This window comes from Aedes albopictus, chromosome 3 (genome assembly GCF_035046485.1).
Source record: "Aedes albopictus strain Foshan chromosome 3, AalbF5, whole genome shotgun sequence".
In the NCBI taxonomy this organism is placed as follows: domain Eukaryota; kingdom Metazoa; phylum Arthropoda; class Insecta; order Diptera; family Culicidae; genus Aedes; species Aedes albopictus.
Window position 1 is genome coordinate 105,077,064 of NC_085138.1, and position 17,919 is coordinate 105,094,982.

Consider the following 17,919-nt stretch of genomic DNA (forward strand, 5'->3'; position numbering starts at 1 on the left):
TGAACGGTGATGAAGAACAATTCGGCCAGCTGCTGCTTTGATGTGGTTGCCTTCGTCTTACGGAAAACCAGAAAAAAAATCCTACTCGTAACTGGAGTGAAATTAAAACTTGAAAATTCGCGCAATGATTCGATTTCCAGTGCTGTAGTGGTTTTTTTTCTTCCATCTGATAAAGGTAAGTTGGAATATCTGTAATTATTGGCTGTTACCAATTCTGATATGACGGGAATAAGCGCATATGACGAAGTAGATTTCTATCCTATTTGTTACAAAATCTGCGTTTTTATGCTCCTGTGATTCCACTGAAAGTTTTTTCGGGGATTTTCACAGAAATTCTTTAGGAATATCTTGGAGAATTTTCCCGAATCGATTTCGAAGATAGCTTCAGGAATTCTTTCGTAAATTCCAACAAAGATTTCTTTACGAATTCATTTAGTAATCCCTCTAGAAAATATTTCTCAAATTTCCTAGGATTTTTTTTAGAAAATTTCTCAATTGAACCCCTTCGGAGAATCACTTCTACTGGATTCCTTTAGATTTTTTTTCTGTGATTTTTCATCATCCAATCCTTCGGAGATTTTTCTGGGCTTTCTTTGAAGATTTCCTCAAGAATTCCTCTGATGATTCCTCCAGAAACGTCACTTTGTGGACTTCTTCATGAATTTCTATGGGTATTCTTCAAGCAATTCCTTCGGAGAGTTTTCCAGGTATTCTTCCAGGGACTTATCCAAGAATTCCTCTAGAGATTCCTTTGAGGAGTTCCCCAAGAACTTTTTCGGGGATTCCCTCAAGAGATTCTTTGATACTTCCTCCAGGAATAACTTTGGGAATTCCTCCAATTACTTTCAGCAATTTTTCAGGGAATTTTCAGCAATTACTTCAAGGGTGTATCTAATATATTTTTCGATGCTTCCTCCGGGAATTCTTTTTGAGAATTCCTCTAGGAATTCCATCGAGGATTTTTCCAGGAATTTCATCGTTGATTGCTTCGAGAATTCCTTCAGGGATTTCACACAGTTTCCTTTGGAGATTCCTCCAGAAATTCTTTTGAGGATTCCTCCTGAAGTTCTTTCCAGGATTCTTCCTGGAAATCCTTCGGAAACTTATATTTATATGGTCTGTCTGAATGATCGCGTTGTTTACCGCTACCATTGCCATGCTATGACACCTTATGTGTATTTTATAGGCGCATTCAATAGTCACCGCCATCACTGCTGTCGCTTACCGGTACGGTATATGGTGTGGTGATTCCAACCTACACCTCCGTCCAGTGAGAGGCAAAAACAAACGAAATTAAGACGAAAAATGCGAGCAAACCGACCGGCGTCTGCACCGACTGGCAAGGCAAGTAGACAGACAGCCCATGAGACCAACAAACCGGAGAGCGCAGCAGCCAGCAGCCCTAAGCCACCAGCCACAACAAGGAGGAAAAGACAACAATTTTCAACGGATATAAATGGCTTAAACACCCTATCGGACCGTTTTAGTTCGGTACCGGCGGTTGGTGTGTGATTACGATCGAACAGTACATGTGCGCGCGGTTACTTACCGGAGAGTTGCGTGATCGAACGGGATCTTGCGTAGGACATACAACCGATCAGCAGACACGTGCTGTGACAAATCAGGATTAGCAACGGAACGGGCCGTGCATGGTGGAAGAAAGGCGTACCCGAAATTTTTCGGTGAAAGTGAACGTCGTCTGTGTCCATCTCGGTATCGACCTTGGAAAGGACTGATTATTGCAGTGAAGTGGAAACAAAGCGGATGTGGGGACAGTGAACTGTAGCAACGCTCTGGATCGACAAGTTGACGATCGACATTGTCCGTCCAGTTAGCCAGTGGCTTTGAACGACGTTATTGAAGTGGAAACTTGTGTGCTTGTTTGGGAAGTGACGAAACTTGATAAGTTTTACGTCAACGACAGTGGAAAGCAAGTGGTAACTGATTGAAAACTGATCAGGTTGGATTTTTTGTGCTACTCCAGAAAAGGATAAAGACTGCCAAAATGATGAAAAAGGTGAGTGAATACATAACTATTTATGATGATTTGATGCAGAAGTCGATTGTGGAATTAAGAACCAAAAATGCTTTAGTGTTGCTACAGAAGAAAATCAAGATCTTCGAAATGCAGAATAATCAAACTCTTCCCCCACTCTGCGATAACTGATGTAGGTTGCTAATACCAATATATGAGAAACAAGTTATTAAGCGTGATATAACTGTAATAATAATCATTGAGGGCAATCAAAGTACTGTTGTTTTAGTTTGGGTACATGATCCAGGATATTTATGCCTCTAGAGCCGGCCTTCTGAAGGACAACAAGCGATATGTGAAATCAAGTTGCTGATTTTAATTTTGGCTCGTTTTGGTCTCTCTATATATTCCTTCCGGAAATCAGCTCATCATTACACCTGGCATTATTTTATTTTACTACCAGTTTTTTTTTACACATGTTGCCTAGGTTTCCGTCAAGAAATCCATCAGGGATTTCTTCAGAGATTCCTGGCATATCTGGCATTCTATCAAATATTATTCCAAAGATTCTTTCATTGACTCTGCTTGGGTTTTCTTTTCTAGGATTTTTCCCGGTAATACTTGCGGGGTTTTCACGGATTATTCTCGGGACACATCGAGAATTCCCCCAGGATACTTCCTAGGATTCCTCCCGAAACTTCTTCAGGGATTACTTTAGGAATTCCTCTCAGAATTCATTTATTGCTACCTACCGGGATTTCACCATTAATTTTTACCGGGTTTCCATTAGCGGGTTTCAATATTCATTTATATGGTAATCAATTCAATTTGGACCCCCTTGGTCATACTACAAAGATTTTCTTAAAATTACTGAAGATATGATCAACACTTTTATGACCATTCTCAACATTGGATTGCTCTATATGGATAGCAACCTTATATATATCACGCCCGAGAAAACTTGCAAATGTAAATAAACAGTAATATTTCTAGCACGCTAAATCCACAAAGTTCTTCTCATCAGCATTTGTCAATCAATTCTTTAGAACGTAATGAAGCAGACTCATGTAGCAGATTCTTCGAAAATAGTTTCCAACTGGTTTAAACACCGGGTGTCCAAAATATATACTTATGAAGGTCGAACCTTGACTTGGGGTGCTCAAAATACTGGAAGCGGATGCTTCAGAAATCAGTTATTTACATCTTATAAGGGCATTTTCGACGCACAGAGAGGATGTAGTGACTATATATCCATGATCATTATGTCTAACACCCTCTGCATTAGATTGATTTTAACGTGAATTAAATCTAATCTCTTCCAGAGGCCTAATATTTAACTGATACCCTGTTATTTCAAGCATTCGGTCCAAAATTCCTTCATTGATCGCTCATGGGTTTCACCAGAGACTCCTGGTATTCTATCCAATATTCGTCCCGAGGTATTGCTTCTTGAGGTTTTTCCAAGGATTTTTCTGAAGGATTAGAGGTTTCTTCCGTGATTTCTTCATTGATGTCTCCAAGGTTGTTGTGCATTTTTTCTCTAAGATCCTTTCGCGGATTTCCCCGAAATTGCTTTCGAGATTCTTTCCAAAATTACTTGGATGACCATTTCCGGGTTTTCTTAGGGATTTCTCCTGGGATTCCTAGAAGATACTGACAAGGATTCAAGGCATTGCGTTAGGTGCACTGATTCGTCTCGGGATCCTTTAAGGATTCTCCCTGGAGTTCCTTCAGCGATATTTCCTGGTATTCCATTTGGGATTCCTTTATTGACTCCTCTCGAAATTGCTTTTGGGATTATTTCACATACTGTTCCCGAGGTATCATCAGGGATTCCTCCAGGGTGCTTTCTGAATTTCCCTCTAGATTATTTTTGGGACTCCTTCTGGACTTTCTTCGGGGATTCCTTCTCAGATCCTTTCTGGGATTAGATTTTATTATAGTTGAAAATGTCCAAAGTAGCCCCCATCCGGCTCTATATGAGATGTGTCCGATTGATGTACACTCCGTCCTTATTTTACGTCCACTATCGGGGGGGCGTAAATCAAATTGGACGTAAAAAAAAATCACAGTACTTACCTAATTTCGTCAAAATACCAATGTTAGATGCAAGTTTACCTTCTCCATGTGTTCAGCAAAGTTTGAGTACTGACCAAGGGCTATCATGTGTGGCCATTCACTGTTCGAAATTTTGACCTCAGATGGCAACACTGATCGATCTACATAAAATAGTCCATTATCTGGGGGTGTTGCTTCAAGGCACCGGTAAACGTAGTTACCAAGTAAAGTTTTAGACTTCCCTAACTCGTGATCCAAAGCAGATAGAAAAGTGCCGTCTTCGGCAAAGTTGTTCAGAAGAATAAGAGCATTATGTTGATTTACCAATTAGTTGGAGATTTCGCCGCTAGGTGGCGCTAGTTATCAAGTGAAGTTTTAGACTTTTCTATCTCGCGATCCAAAGCAGATAGAAAAGTGCCGTCTTCGGCAAAGTTGTTCAGAAGAATAAGAGCATTCTGTTGATTTACCAATTAGTTGGAGATTTCGCCGCTAGGTGGCGATAGTTATAAAGTGAAGTTTTAGACGTCTCTAACTCGTGATCCAAAGTAGATAGAAATGTGCCGTCTTCGGCAAAGTTGTTCAAAAGAATAAAAGCATTCTGCTGATTTACCAATTAGTTGGAGATTTCGCCGCTAGGTGGCGCTAGTTATCAAGTGAAGTTTTAGACTTTTCTATCTCGCGATCCAAAGCAGATAGAAAAGTGCCGTCTTCGGCAAAGTTGTTCAGAAGGATAAGAGCATTCTGTTGATTTACCAATTAGTTGGAGATTTCACCGCTAGGTGGCGCTAGTTATCAAGTGAAGTTTTAGACGTCTCTAACTCGTAATCCAAAGCAGATAGAAATGTGCCGTCTTCGGTAAAGTTGTTCAGAAGTATAAAAGCATTCTGTTGATTTATCAATTAGTTGGAAATTTCGCCGCTAGGTCGCGCTGGTTAACAAGTTAAGTTTTAGACTTCTTCAACTCTTGATCCAAAGCAAATAGAAAAGTTTTTCGGAAGTATAAGAGCATTCTGTTGATTTACCAATTAGATGGAAATTTCGCCGCTAGGTGGCGCTAGTTAACAAGTAATGTTTTAGACGTCTCTAACTCGTGATCCAAAGCAGATAGAAATGTGCCGTCTTCGGCAAAGTTGTTCAGAAGTATAAAAGCATTCTCTTGATTTATCAATTAGTTGGAGATTTCACCGCTAGGTGGCGCTAGTTATCAAGTAGAATTTGAGACTTTTCTATCTCGCGATCCAAAGCAGATATAAAAGTGCCATTTTCGGCAAAGTTGTTCAGAAGGATAAGACCATTCTGTTGATTTACCAATTAGTTGGTGATTTCGTCGCTAGGTGGTGGTAATCATCAAAGTATAGAATTAGCAGTAGTTAAAATATACAAAAAAAATTAAAAAGATGATCATCAAATAAAGTTCCAGACTTCCAAATTTTGGGGTCGAGAGTAGATAGAAAAGTGCCGTCTTCAAATACCTTGTTCAGAAGGATAAGAACTATTTGTTTATCGGTTGACCGTGATGCCTTCTGTATACGTTTCAAGGTGTATTAAGTAGTGAAGCAAAAAATATGAATGGAAAATTTCTTTTATTGTTCTCTTTCGTTTTAAATCCAGTGTTGACAGAAAATAAAAAAAATAAACAACTTAATCGTACAACTGCCCTTATTTTAGTTAACCCATTCTCTCTTCATCGACCGAGCAATTTTTGGCAGCCAAAACAGTAACTGACTGCTGTTTGAAAAGCTGATTATACCGAAGCGTCACTCTCCGCAAATCAGCTCGAAATTGCACGGCTCGTTCAACATCAAGGTCCTCATCCAAGGCCATGTCGCCCATCTTTTCTGCCATTTCAAGAAGTTCACCAAGCTTAGTCTGGTTGAATTCCTGCCCACATACCTCGCTTTCTTCTGCGTCTCCAAAATTTTCTTCCGATTCAATCAGTAACTCCATCAGTTCATCATCGTCGAGAGGGTTGTCGATCATCAGTTCCTCCAAATCTTATTTTTTTTTTTCAAGGTTCTCAAATCCTTCCTTTCCTACAGCATGGCAGATTTTGAGGATTGTGGCATCCATATCTACTTCTGTTTCGTTCTTGGAAACACATGTGGGCCAAATTGCTCTCCAACATCCATTAAGCGTAGACCGTTTCAGTGCTTCCTTGGCAATCCCAATGAATCTTACGCAATCCTTCATTGTAAATTGCTTCCACGCCGCTGTCACCGACAATGATGTGTCGGCCTCAAGTTTGTCCAGGATAAATTTAAAAGTTTGTTTTATGTAATATTTCTTCATTGTTGCAATTATTCCTTGATCCAGTGGTTGGATTAGGGACGTGGTGTTCGGTGGCAGGAAAACAAACTTCACCTTTTCATGATTAATGTCGAAGTGGCAAGTTGCGTTGTCAAGCAAAAGCAATACCTTAAAAAAGAAATCATCATTTTAAATTTTGAAAATGAAAAGGAACGTGACAATTTTGAGGCGATCCATTGAAAGTTTCTCAATGTTTCATGTAACAATGTGTTTCTACCACATACGAGTGCATTACAACTTGTTGTTGCAATGACAGTAATAAATTGGAATAATTTAAAGAAATAAACGTTCCTTTTTTCTATTAATTAAGTTTCCTTGACCTGAAAAATAGTTTATAACTGCCAGGCTTACGTTAAATCTAATAAATACAATACAATTAATTAGGAAGAGAAGATGAAGAGGGGTGGAAGCAGAAGTCGTTGCAATAACAGAATTTTTATATCACAGTGTGAAATAATCCACTGTAAATGAGGTGCACTACAACATTGCCGAGCATTCGAATTGCCTATCTCACACCGGATTTGAGATATTGAGCATTATCTAAATCTGCATGGTCAGTGTTGCCAGCAATAACAGAATTTTTGTATCACAGTGTGAAATAATCCACTGTAAATGAGGTGCACTACAACATTGTCGAACATTCGAACTATCTCACACCGGATTTAAGATATTGAGCTTTATATAAATCTGCATGGTCAGCGTTGCCAGCAATAACTGAATTTTTGTATCACAGTGCGAAATAATGCTCTGTTAATGAGGTGCACTACAACATTGTCGAACATTCGAATTGCCTATCTCACACCGGATTTCAGATATTTAGCTTTATATAAATCTGCATGGTCAGTGTTGCCAGCAATAACAGAATTTTTGTATCACAGTGTGAAATAATCCACTGTAAATGGGGTGCACTACAACATTGTCGAACATTCGTATTACCTATCTCACACCGGATTTGAGATATTTAGCTTTATATAAATCTGCATGGTCAGTGTTGCCAGCAATAACAGAATTTTTGTATCACAGTGCGAAATAATGCTCTGTGAATGAGGTGCACTACAACATTGCCGAACATTCGAATTGCCTATCTCACACCGGATTTGAGATATTGAGCATTATTTAAATCTGCATGGTCAGTGTTGCCAGCAATAACAGATTTTTTATATCACAGTGTGAAATAATCCACTGTAAATGGGATGCACTACAACATTGTCGAACATTCGAATTGCCTATCTCACACCGGATTTGAGATATTTAGCTTTATATAAATCTGCATGGTCAGTGTTGCCAGCAATAACAGAATTGTTATGTCGGAGTGTGGAACAATGTACTGCAAACGAGGTGTACTACAATATTGTCGAAAATATGAATTGACACCCATATAAGTTATGCTGAAAAGTCTGATATATTGTGCACATTCATATGTATATATTTAGCAATATATGACTCTATTAGAACAGTGTTGCCATCTAAAAGTGTAAATAATAGCAACCGAAGCTATCACTGGTTAGCTTTTGTTGTCCTTTCAAACTTTACAGAACATTATTTGTGTCTATTTAGAAAAACTATTTGATAATTTGAGCAATGATTGAAATGGACGTTAATCTAAATTTTGGACGTAAAAAAGTGGACGTAAACTAATTCGGCGTAAAAAAAGTGGACGTAAAATAAGGTCTGAGTGTATGAACAACTTGTTTGTTTATTGATGGATAGTTCAAATTTTGCATACATCCTACATACATACTTATGATTATTATGTGTAAAAATTGTGGTAATCCATTCACTACTCTTTGAGTTATAATGTCATGAAGTTGAAAAACCATGAAAAAGTGTAATCTCAGTTTTGCTTTAGAGATTTCTCCCGATTTCTTTTTGGATTCTTACATTGATTCTACGGCGATTGTATGTACTAAATAAAAAAATATTATATTCCTTAGATTAATTTTTTTATGGTTTTCCTAAAAGGATTCAATATACTTCCCTCAGCTTAGCCAGAGACAGAAACATAGTTTTGCATATTTTCCATAATTTCATGTGATTAACTATGGGGAAAATTCATTTTCAAAGAAAAATCAGCACAGGTCACCCCATAACCCATAAAAATAAGTCTGATGAATAAGTTTTGCTGGAAATTTTGCGAGTAACCAACCTTTTAAAAACCACAAAGCAATCTAAAGCGTGTGAAAAAAAAAATACTGAAAACTGAAAAGCAAGACAACGCTGTTTTAGGCATACCGTGAGGGTGATCGAAAAACCGACTTTTTAATTGCCTATTCTGAAAGTATACTTACTAGACAATACATACTCCAAATTACATAACTTTTTTCTTTCTATTGTTCGCAAACTTTTTTTTTCTATTGTTCGTATTTTAAATCTCGAGATACTTAGCGGTTCAGTTTAACAAAAATAAATCCGCGATAAATATCCATGTTGAAAAAGTCGTTGTTTCAGGTGTAAACAGTTAAAATAAAGTATGCATTTGCAAATATACCGTTCAGTAACTTGAGATTTAAAATACGAACATTTAAAAAAGTGCAATTCGCCCAACCAGTTTTTAAGATATCATAATCACCGCAACGGTACTTTTTACAAAACACAATTTCGTGATAATCGCATTTAAAGTTTCGTGCTTCGCTTTGCCGTTATGGAGGGGGCACGCTACTATGGTTTGTAACTTTGCTTCTAGTACTCCAATGTTTATGAAATTTGGAATGTGTATTAAGAGTCCATTACACGGACGAATATATTTGTCATTGTAATGCGACATTTATCCAAGGTTACCTTCAGATTAAGCCAATAAATCGATTTTTTGTTGACCCTCACCCTAATCATTCATTCCTAGGCACGGTGAGCATATAGCCGCATCACACCATGAATTAGGGGTCATACTCATGTAGTATAATGGACTTATACCTCCGGAAGTGTTATTCTTAGCCTATTTTGGCATTCGCTACCGACACTACACAGCTCTCTAGGCTGATCGAGAAATAAATTAATATTGATGAACAACTTCATACCGACCCTAAAAGCCGACAAAAATTTTTCGAAGTTCATTATACAAGTCATAAGTGGTAAATACTTCTTTGCATTCGGTTCATTGAATCCGGAAATATAACAGCTCAAAGTTGGCTATCGGATAATTATGCCATTTACAAGAATTTTTATTATGTGCAGAATAGCCCGATCATTGATCATGGATCATTGATACACAACTAGTTGATCAACTTACAGTGAAAATTTAAGAATATTTGATGCACTTTCAGAAAAGTTACAGCCAGTTGAATTATTTTTGAAAAGTGGAAATTTTGCCTGTCCCGATAATTTTGTCTATGCCCTGTAAATCAATCAATTATGGTTTGCCCACTAGAAATCATAAATTATTCAAGTGGCTGGCAACAGTTAGGTTAAGTAACTTCTACAGCTGCAATGTTAAATGAAGCATAAAATGTAACTTTTCGCCTGATCAGTATTTCATAAAAAAAAATCTGTTTTATGGTTCCTGCAAAATATGCGTAATCGTCCAAATATTTGTCCAAATAAGTTACTTATATGTAATTCGGTTTATCGCTTAACTTACTTATCAAAAGAAGAACTCATATCTTGTGAGCTTCTCGGGAGAGCTATTCGATCTTCGATCCTCGGTGTGAAAGGCATCACAACAAATCCGCCCCTCAAGAAGACTCTAACACGAGTCGAAACGTTGGAAAAATTCTTAAATCTCCGTTCTAGTTCTAGTGCAACTCATTTGGACCAAAGCGTACAAAGCCACATTCTGGTCCCAAGCAGCACCTGCAACATCATCCAGAATGTGGCTTTCTATGCTTTGGTCTAAAAGAGTTGCATTGAAAGCACATGCAACTTCCATCTTGTCAATTGAGTTGCCTTTAAACTCCGAATTTCGTAAAGTTTCGACTTTGTTTCATAAAAAATAATCAAATACCTCGTGTTTGACATCGATTTGTGGAAGCGGAGCTTACATAGTCCTCAGAAGTGATTAAACAGTTAGATTGCAATAAATGTGCTATGTTACAGTCATGCAACATCTAACTCTGGTTTGTTTGTTCAGATTATGTTTCAAATGTGTTACGAAAAACTTGCGCGTCTTTTCATTGTGCCAGTTCTCTGACTTGTGGAAAAGAAGGTGCAATGTAGTAACAAGTATCTTCAGTAGCTTGTATGGTGTGTTTAGCAGCAATTCTCTCGCAGAACGTTTGGTGTAGTATGTAAGGTGATTAGTTAATCCTCCTGTTGTCCATGGTTCAAGTCTGGGCAAAATCTTTTTTTCCATTTTTTTAACAGTCCCTCTCATTCAAGTTGCATAACGATTCAGAATTTGCGCTTTTTGGGTATCAAAGAAGAAGCAATTGTGTTCTATCGTCTTTAATACGGACAATGAATAAATTGCAGTAAGGTTGCTGTTACTGGCATTGAAACAAGTCGTGTGGCTTGGGACAGAACTGTTAATGTGACCTGAGAATTGTCAAATCGTGTAATGAAGAATATTGCGGTATGACAGCTCGTTACTTGCGTGAGTGAGGGAAAAATTGATGCCTGCTGTAGACGTTCCTTGAAGAATTCCTGAAGAAAATGTTATGGAAATTTCAGATAAAAATGTTGCTGATATCTTTGAAATTAAAGAATCCTTTATGGAATTCCTGGAGAGATTCTTGAAGGAATCTTTTAAGAAATTCGATAAAGAAATTCTTCTTTCATGAAGAAACTCCTAGAGGAACCTCTGAACGATCTCTAGGAGGAATTACTGAATGAAATTCTGGTGGAATCCCTAAAAGAACTAAATTAATCCAAGAAAAAATACTTAGAGAAATCCCCAAAGATGAATGAATTCCTGAGGATCTTCTGTAGAAACTTCTGGTGGAAACCCTGAACAAATTGCTGAAGACAACTTTGTATTTAGACATTTCAGGAGAAATCTGCGCAGCAAGTCCTGGAAGAATTATTGTACAAATTCCTTAAGAAATCTCTAGAGAATTTCATGGAGGAATCCCTGCAAAATTCTCTGCACAAATTCCTGGAGGAGTCATTGCCGAATTTCCTGTAAAAATCCCTGCTGAAATTGCTAGAGGAATCTCTGTAGAAATTCTTGAACAAATCCTTGCAGGAATTCATGAAAAAATCCCTGAGGAGTCTTGAAGAATTCATGAAAATAAGCCTGAAGATATCCCTGTTGAATGTAGGAACCTAGAAGGAATCTCGAAAAAAAAGCCGGTAAAAAATCCTGAAAAAAATACTGGGGAAATCCTTGAAGAAATTCCTTGAGGAATCACAAAAGGAACTCCTAGGGAATTCTTGGAGGAATTTTCGTAGGCCAGACAGAAAGGGATTCGTTAATGCTTCCAGTGAGCTATTCTCTCTTTGAAGGAAGCACGACACTAGGCAACGGACTAGCATGCAATGCCCAGTGGCACAGCCGAAAACTTTTTCATATGGCTGCGGCAATAATCGAACCCGCGCTCCTCAGCACGATGCGACTATATGCTTGGTGACACTACCCACACAAACAACAAAAGAACAAAGAAAAGAAGACGTTTTCGGTACAAATTTTAGGGAACTTCTCATTTTCTGGGATACAAAGTATCCGTTCTCTGATTTGTTCGGACAATCGAGTCTTGAGACAACTCAAACCACGCCCGGCATAGAACTTCATCTTTCAAATGTAATCATTTTTTCTCGCAACTTCGACGCATTCATTTTAAACTGCTGGTCTCGGGCAACCGGAACGGACCACGATTCCAAGAACTAGATGGTTACTGTTTTATGGTTCACATGTTGAACGCCATTTTGTTTTTTTTTTATATCTGGATCCAACAACTAGTTGACAGCAGCATAAGGCTGGTTTGCCAAATAGGGTTTTTATCTACTTCCCGTCTAACCAAGCACCGACCAATAATAATAGTTTATTCTTGCACCTCGCCTCATGCCTCATGGCCAATTTGATAGCAATTACTAATTTATAATTTAGCCTCCATAATCCATATAATGTAAAAAAATCTTGTAAAAGTACTGCCATTTCCTTCGAAGATTGAATAATTGTCTCTCGACTTTTGTTCTTGAATTCTTTACCAGTCTATTTCAGCAATAACCTGAATACAATTCCCGGCACACCTTTTACCTTTTCCCGGCACAGCTTCTACGTGACACTATAGTACATAGGATGGTAAAAAATATGATTTAACCGAAAGTGTTTATTCGAAAAGTCGGTCAAAATATTCACAGTTTAAATCAAATCATGTGTTCAATGTACATTATAGCAGAAAGCTTTTAAATGGAGATGGATGCAGCTTTAGAATAACTATCAATATATTTCAATTAATATTTTTACCCACCAGATCGATATACGCCATAACAGTACAAGGAAGAAACCTTTCTCTGTGGTTATGATATACTAATTTCGTAGCAGAAAATCCACGCACACATTTGCTTGCCAAGAAAACTAGTTGTTAACATTTTACCTACGGGAAAAAGTGATTTATTTAATAAATTGAACATTTCAGCATTTTGCAGCAGTGAAATCCACCTTTGAAGTGTCACAGAGCATTTGTGGGGTGTGAATTTAAGGTTGGTTCAACAAATTATGGCGAACTGAAAATTTAACAATTCAAGAGAAGTGATAGAGAACAATTCGGTGTGGTTGCTTTCGTCGTACGCAAAACGAGAAAAAAAATCAACTCGTAAGTGGAGTTAATCCTCCTTTGCCATTAGGGTCATTTTTGACCCAAACCGTACACTTCGTCAGCGAGCTGCTATGCTGCCAACGTGGTGTAAATGGTTAACCTCCCGGAAACGTGATATTTCGAGTAAATATTCTATTTCCAGTGGTAAAAGGGGCTGGTTATTGATGGTCTACCTACATCTTATTGCTTCCATCCGATGAACCATTGACAAAGGTAAGCTGGAATATCTGTAATTATTGGCTATTTCCCGTCTGATATGACGAAAATTAGTGTCATGTGCACTATGAAGTATATTTCTGTACTACATAAGAGCGAATATCTCAAAAACGCCCCAAACGTAATAAAATTCAAGACATTATCCTTGTAAAATGTTGTTACAGTGAGCGAAGCTATCATAGATTATCGGACTAGGGTCTTGTACCATTTGGGAAGGTGTACGTATTTTGGGGACTTGCCGCTATAACTAAGTCAATTTCAAGCAGATTGATTTGATTTTTTGTACAGAATTAGATACTGTACGTGCACAACTTTATACAAAAATTCAAATCAATCGGTTTGAAATTGACTTAGTTATAGCGGCAAGTGCCCAAAATAGGTACACCTGCCCAATTGGTACAATACCCTATATGCAGAAACTTTTGGCGAATATAATTTACAGCAATGCCGGGAGGCGAACATCCACCAAATAATAGCCACTCTGTGACCACAGTCTATTATTGTGAATGACACGTTCAAAAAGTAACTTTCAATACGTATTTATCTTAAAATCGCAGATAAAGGTGTATTATTTTAAGTACTCCTTCATCTCAAACGCTGATCGTCGACATTCGATCCGTGCGTTCACTCATCCGGTGAATGGGTAATCCACACCCCAAAACAAACTGAACCCCGGCTACAACATTCAACCTTGCACTCCGAACTATGTGTTACCTCCTTTATGACCCTTCGCCTTTCGCCGCTGCCGCGGCCAGTCAGTGTTTGATTTGGAATCATTTCAATCTCGCTGCAGGGGATAATTATGCCACACACAGGGTGCTCCGCCCCATCGAGTATACATTGTTTGAAGTTTGCTCACTCTGTCGACCTGTCTATGATTGGAGTGATCGTATTTTTTTTCATTACTTGTCTGCTCAAATATTAATAACCACGAATTTTAGTTGAATCTTAGTTTTAAAAATAGTTCCTTACATTTTTGCAACCCAGAAGTTCACGATCTGATTTGACGCATACGGAATTGCGTTTATGTAAGAAGAATTTAAACTGTTAACTCTAACAGTGTGCACTATTCATTTGAATAGAGCTATGTATCTCGAAAAACTCGTTGTTGTATTCCACAGATACTCATAAAACCCTCTTCACCGATCGCGTTTGTTCTCTCACTTACATGAGGCGCAATGTTTAATGTCGCAGCAACAACTTACCAACAAACCCGCAAGTGGCGCCCATTCAAGAAATCACTTTTCCACTCACTTAACCACGTACGTGTAATTTCACCCGCTCTTTAGTCTGGTATACCTCGCCACCACGACCACGGTAACCACCCACCACATCACTCGAGTAGAAAGACATGCTCGCTCCAACTACCTAGGTACCCAATAGAGACAGGCGTCTTGGTCACGGGTGACCGGTCAACCTTGCACCGCATCGTATCTTGAAGTTGCTCGGCGATTGTCATACCCGCACTGTGGTGGTTCATTTTTATTTTTTTTTTTCTTTGGTCTAGACGCAAAGCGTGAACCTAAGCAGGCTTACCCATTGTCCGGTGTTTGGTTAAATGCGCTTAAACGTTGACCCTGCGGTTGACCAGCCTCCTGAAATGTGACCCGAGTAGAACTATGTGTCAAAAGTTCAGCTAAACGGTTATCGGAATACAGTTCTGGAAAACTTATAGATTACTTTATAGTTTTTCGGCTACGCAGTCTTTATTAAACCAACGACGTTATATATTAACCGACATTAAAAGTAGGAATGAGCGAAACGAAACCACTACGGGAGATAGCATAGATGAGAGGGAATCAATTACTCCAATAGGGCACAGTAACCAGTCCATAATTTGAGATAAAGAAGGACTGAAAGACAGAAAGATTGCGCCATTGCCAGTGAAAGTTGTGCGGTGAGAAAAGTGGAAGATTTTAAAGTGTAAGATTTAATATCATATTAGCGGGAACCATTTCATAATGAAACCGAATTTAAATTTACAGCATGTACCGTATATCATCAAACCCGACAGTTACAGTTAGACCAAACATTAGACAAATAACGACACTAGTATTGTAAGTAACAGAAACCAGACATTCCACACACAATTAATTCGAACAAATGTTAAATTAAATTTTAGTACCCCCTGAGGAAGACACCCACCAAGTGTCGAAACGTTGGGTTAATATATAACGTCGTTGGTTTAATAAAGACTTCGTAGCCGAAAAACTATAAATTAAACCCTACAGTCGATCAATTACCACTTATAGATTACATTAGGGAGCGTCCATAAATGAAGTAGCAATGGAGCTTATTTTACCATATTTCAATCCCAGACTCCCCCTCCCTTACCTTACCGGTCAGACTAAGGCCTGAGTGACCTCTGCTGTACATAGGAGACATCTCCATTCTGCTCGGTCCATGGCTGTGGTCCGTAGGTCGTCCTCAACTTGGTCGACCCACCTAGCTCGCTGCGCTCCACGTCTTCTTGTACCTGGTGGATGATTGTTGGTTCTCTTAGCAGCTGACGCAGTTCACGGTTCATTCGCCTTCTCCAAGACCCGTCTTCCATCTGCACTCCGCCATAGATGGTACGCAACACCTTCCGTTCGAAAACTCCAAGGGCGCGTTGGTCCTCTGCACGTATATTTCATGCTTCCTGCCCAGCCCATAGAGGATTACCGGTCTAAACAGCGTTTTGTAGATAGCCAACTTTGTGTGACGGTGAACTTTGTTCGATAGACGATAGACCATCACCTTACCGTAACCCTTTGCGAGATTCGAAGGGACTCGAGAGTGTCCCTGATACTCGAACTACGCACATCACTCGATCCATCGTCGCCTTGATCAACCGTATCAGTTTATCCGGGAATCCGTATTCGTGCACAATCTGCCATAGCTGTTCTCGATCGATTGTATCATACATACATACATACATTTATTTGTTCAACATCATTAAGACAAGACATAATCAACAATAGTACGCCACAATACTCGGTTCGTGGCTGCCGCTCTCCATCCTCGATCGCGCCCGATGCTCGCCAAGTCACGCTCCACCTGGTCCGCCCATCGTGCTCTCTGCGCTCCACGCCTTCTTGTGCCAACCGGATCAGTTGCAAACACCAGCTTTGCAGGGTTGTTGTCCGGCATTCTTGCAACATGCCCTGCCCACCGTATCCTTCCGGCTTTGGCCACCTTCTGGATGCTGGGTTCGCCGTAAAGTGCAGCGAGCTCGTGGTTCATCCTTCTCCGCCACACACCGTTCTCCTGCACACCGCCGAACATCGTTCTTAGCACGCGTCGCTCGAAAACTCCGAGTGCTTGTAGGTCCTCCTCGAGCATGGTCCATGTCTCGTGCCCGTAGAGGATCACCGGTCTTATCAGCGTTTTGTACATGGTGCATTTGGTGCGTGGGTGAATCTTTTTCGACCACAGTTTCTTCTGGAGCCCGTAGTAGGCCCGACTTCCGCTGATGATGCGCCTCCGAATTTCACGGCTCACGTTGTTGTCAGCCGTCAGTAAGGATCCGAGGTAGACGAATTCCTCCACCACCTCGAAAGTATCCCCGTCTATCGTATCATTCCTACCCAGACGGATCCGGTCGTTTTCGGTTCCGCCTACCAGCATGTACTTTGTTTTTGAGGCATTCACCACCAGTCCGACCTTTGCTGCTTCGCGTTTCAGGCGGGTGTACAGTTCTGCCACCGTTCCAAATGTTCTAGCTATAATGTCCATGTTGTCCGCAAAGCCCACAAATTGACCGGATTTTGTGAAAATCGTTCCCCGGCTGTTGAGCCCGGCTCGTCGCATCACACCCTCCAGAGCGATGTTGAAGAGTAGACATGAGAGTCCGTCACCTTGTCGCAGTCCCCGGCGAGATTCGAATGAGCTGGATAGTTCACCCGAAACCCTTACGCAGTTTTGCACACCATCCATCGTTGCTTTAATCAGTCTAGTCAGCTTCCCAGGAAAGCCGTTTTCGTCTATGATTCTCCATAGCCCTGCGCGGTCGATACTGTCGTATGCCGCTTTGAAGTCGATGAACAGGTGATGCGTTGGGACCTGGTATTCACGGCATTTTTGGAGGATTTGTCGTACGGTAAAGATCTGGTCCGTTGTCGACCGGCCGTCGATGAAGCCGGCTTGATAACTTCCCACGAACTCATTTGTTTTAGGTGACAGACGACGGAAGATGATCTGGGATAGCACTTTGTAGGCAGCATTCAAAATAGTGATCGCCCTGAAGTTCTCACATTCCAAATAATCGCCTCTCTTGTGTATGGAGCAGATAACCCCTTCCTTCCACTCCTCCGGTAGCTGTTCGGTTTCCCAGATCCTGACTATCAGCCGATGTAGACAGGTGGCCAACTTTTCTGGGCCCATCTTGATGAGTTCAGCTGCGATACCATCCTTACCAGCTGCTTTGTTGGTTTTGAGCTGGTGAATGGCATCCTTAACTTCCCTCAGCGTGGGAGTTAGTTCATTTCCGTCCTCCGCTGCACTGGCGTCGTCGTTTCCTCCGTTGCCGTGGGCTCCCGTGCCTACGTTCTCCACGCCGTTCAGGTGCTGATCGAAGTGCTGCTTCCACCTTTCGATCACCTCACGTCCGTCCGTCAAGAGGTCTCCGTCTTTATCCCTGCATACTTCGGCTCGCGGCACGAAGCCGTTGCGGGATGCGTTGAGCTTCTGATA

General features: G+C 40.1%; 1 protein-coding gene across 2 annotated transcripts in view; it reads left to right on the forward strand.

Moving 5' to 3' along the window:
* The first annotated feature begins 1,269 nt into the window (after positions 1–1,269).
* Positions 1,270–17,919, forward strand: part of LOC109400817 (uncharacterized) — a 138,447-nt gene continuing 121,797 nt past the window's right edge. Inside the window, exon 1 of one of the 2 annotated variants that reach the window (XM_029875137.2) lies at positions 1,270–2,017. In XM_029875137.2, coding sequence (XP_029730997.2) covers positions 2,006–2,017 — 12 coding nt within the window. In that variant the 5' untranslated portion in view covers positions 1,270–2,005. The remainder of the gene's footprint in view (positions 2,018–17,919) is intronic. The other variant, XM_029875138.2, reaches the window with a different exon arrangement.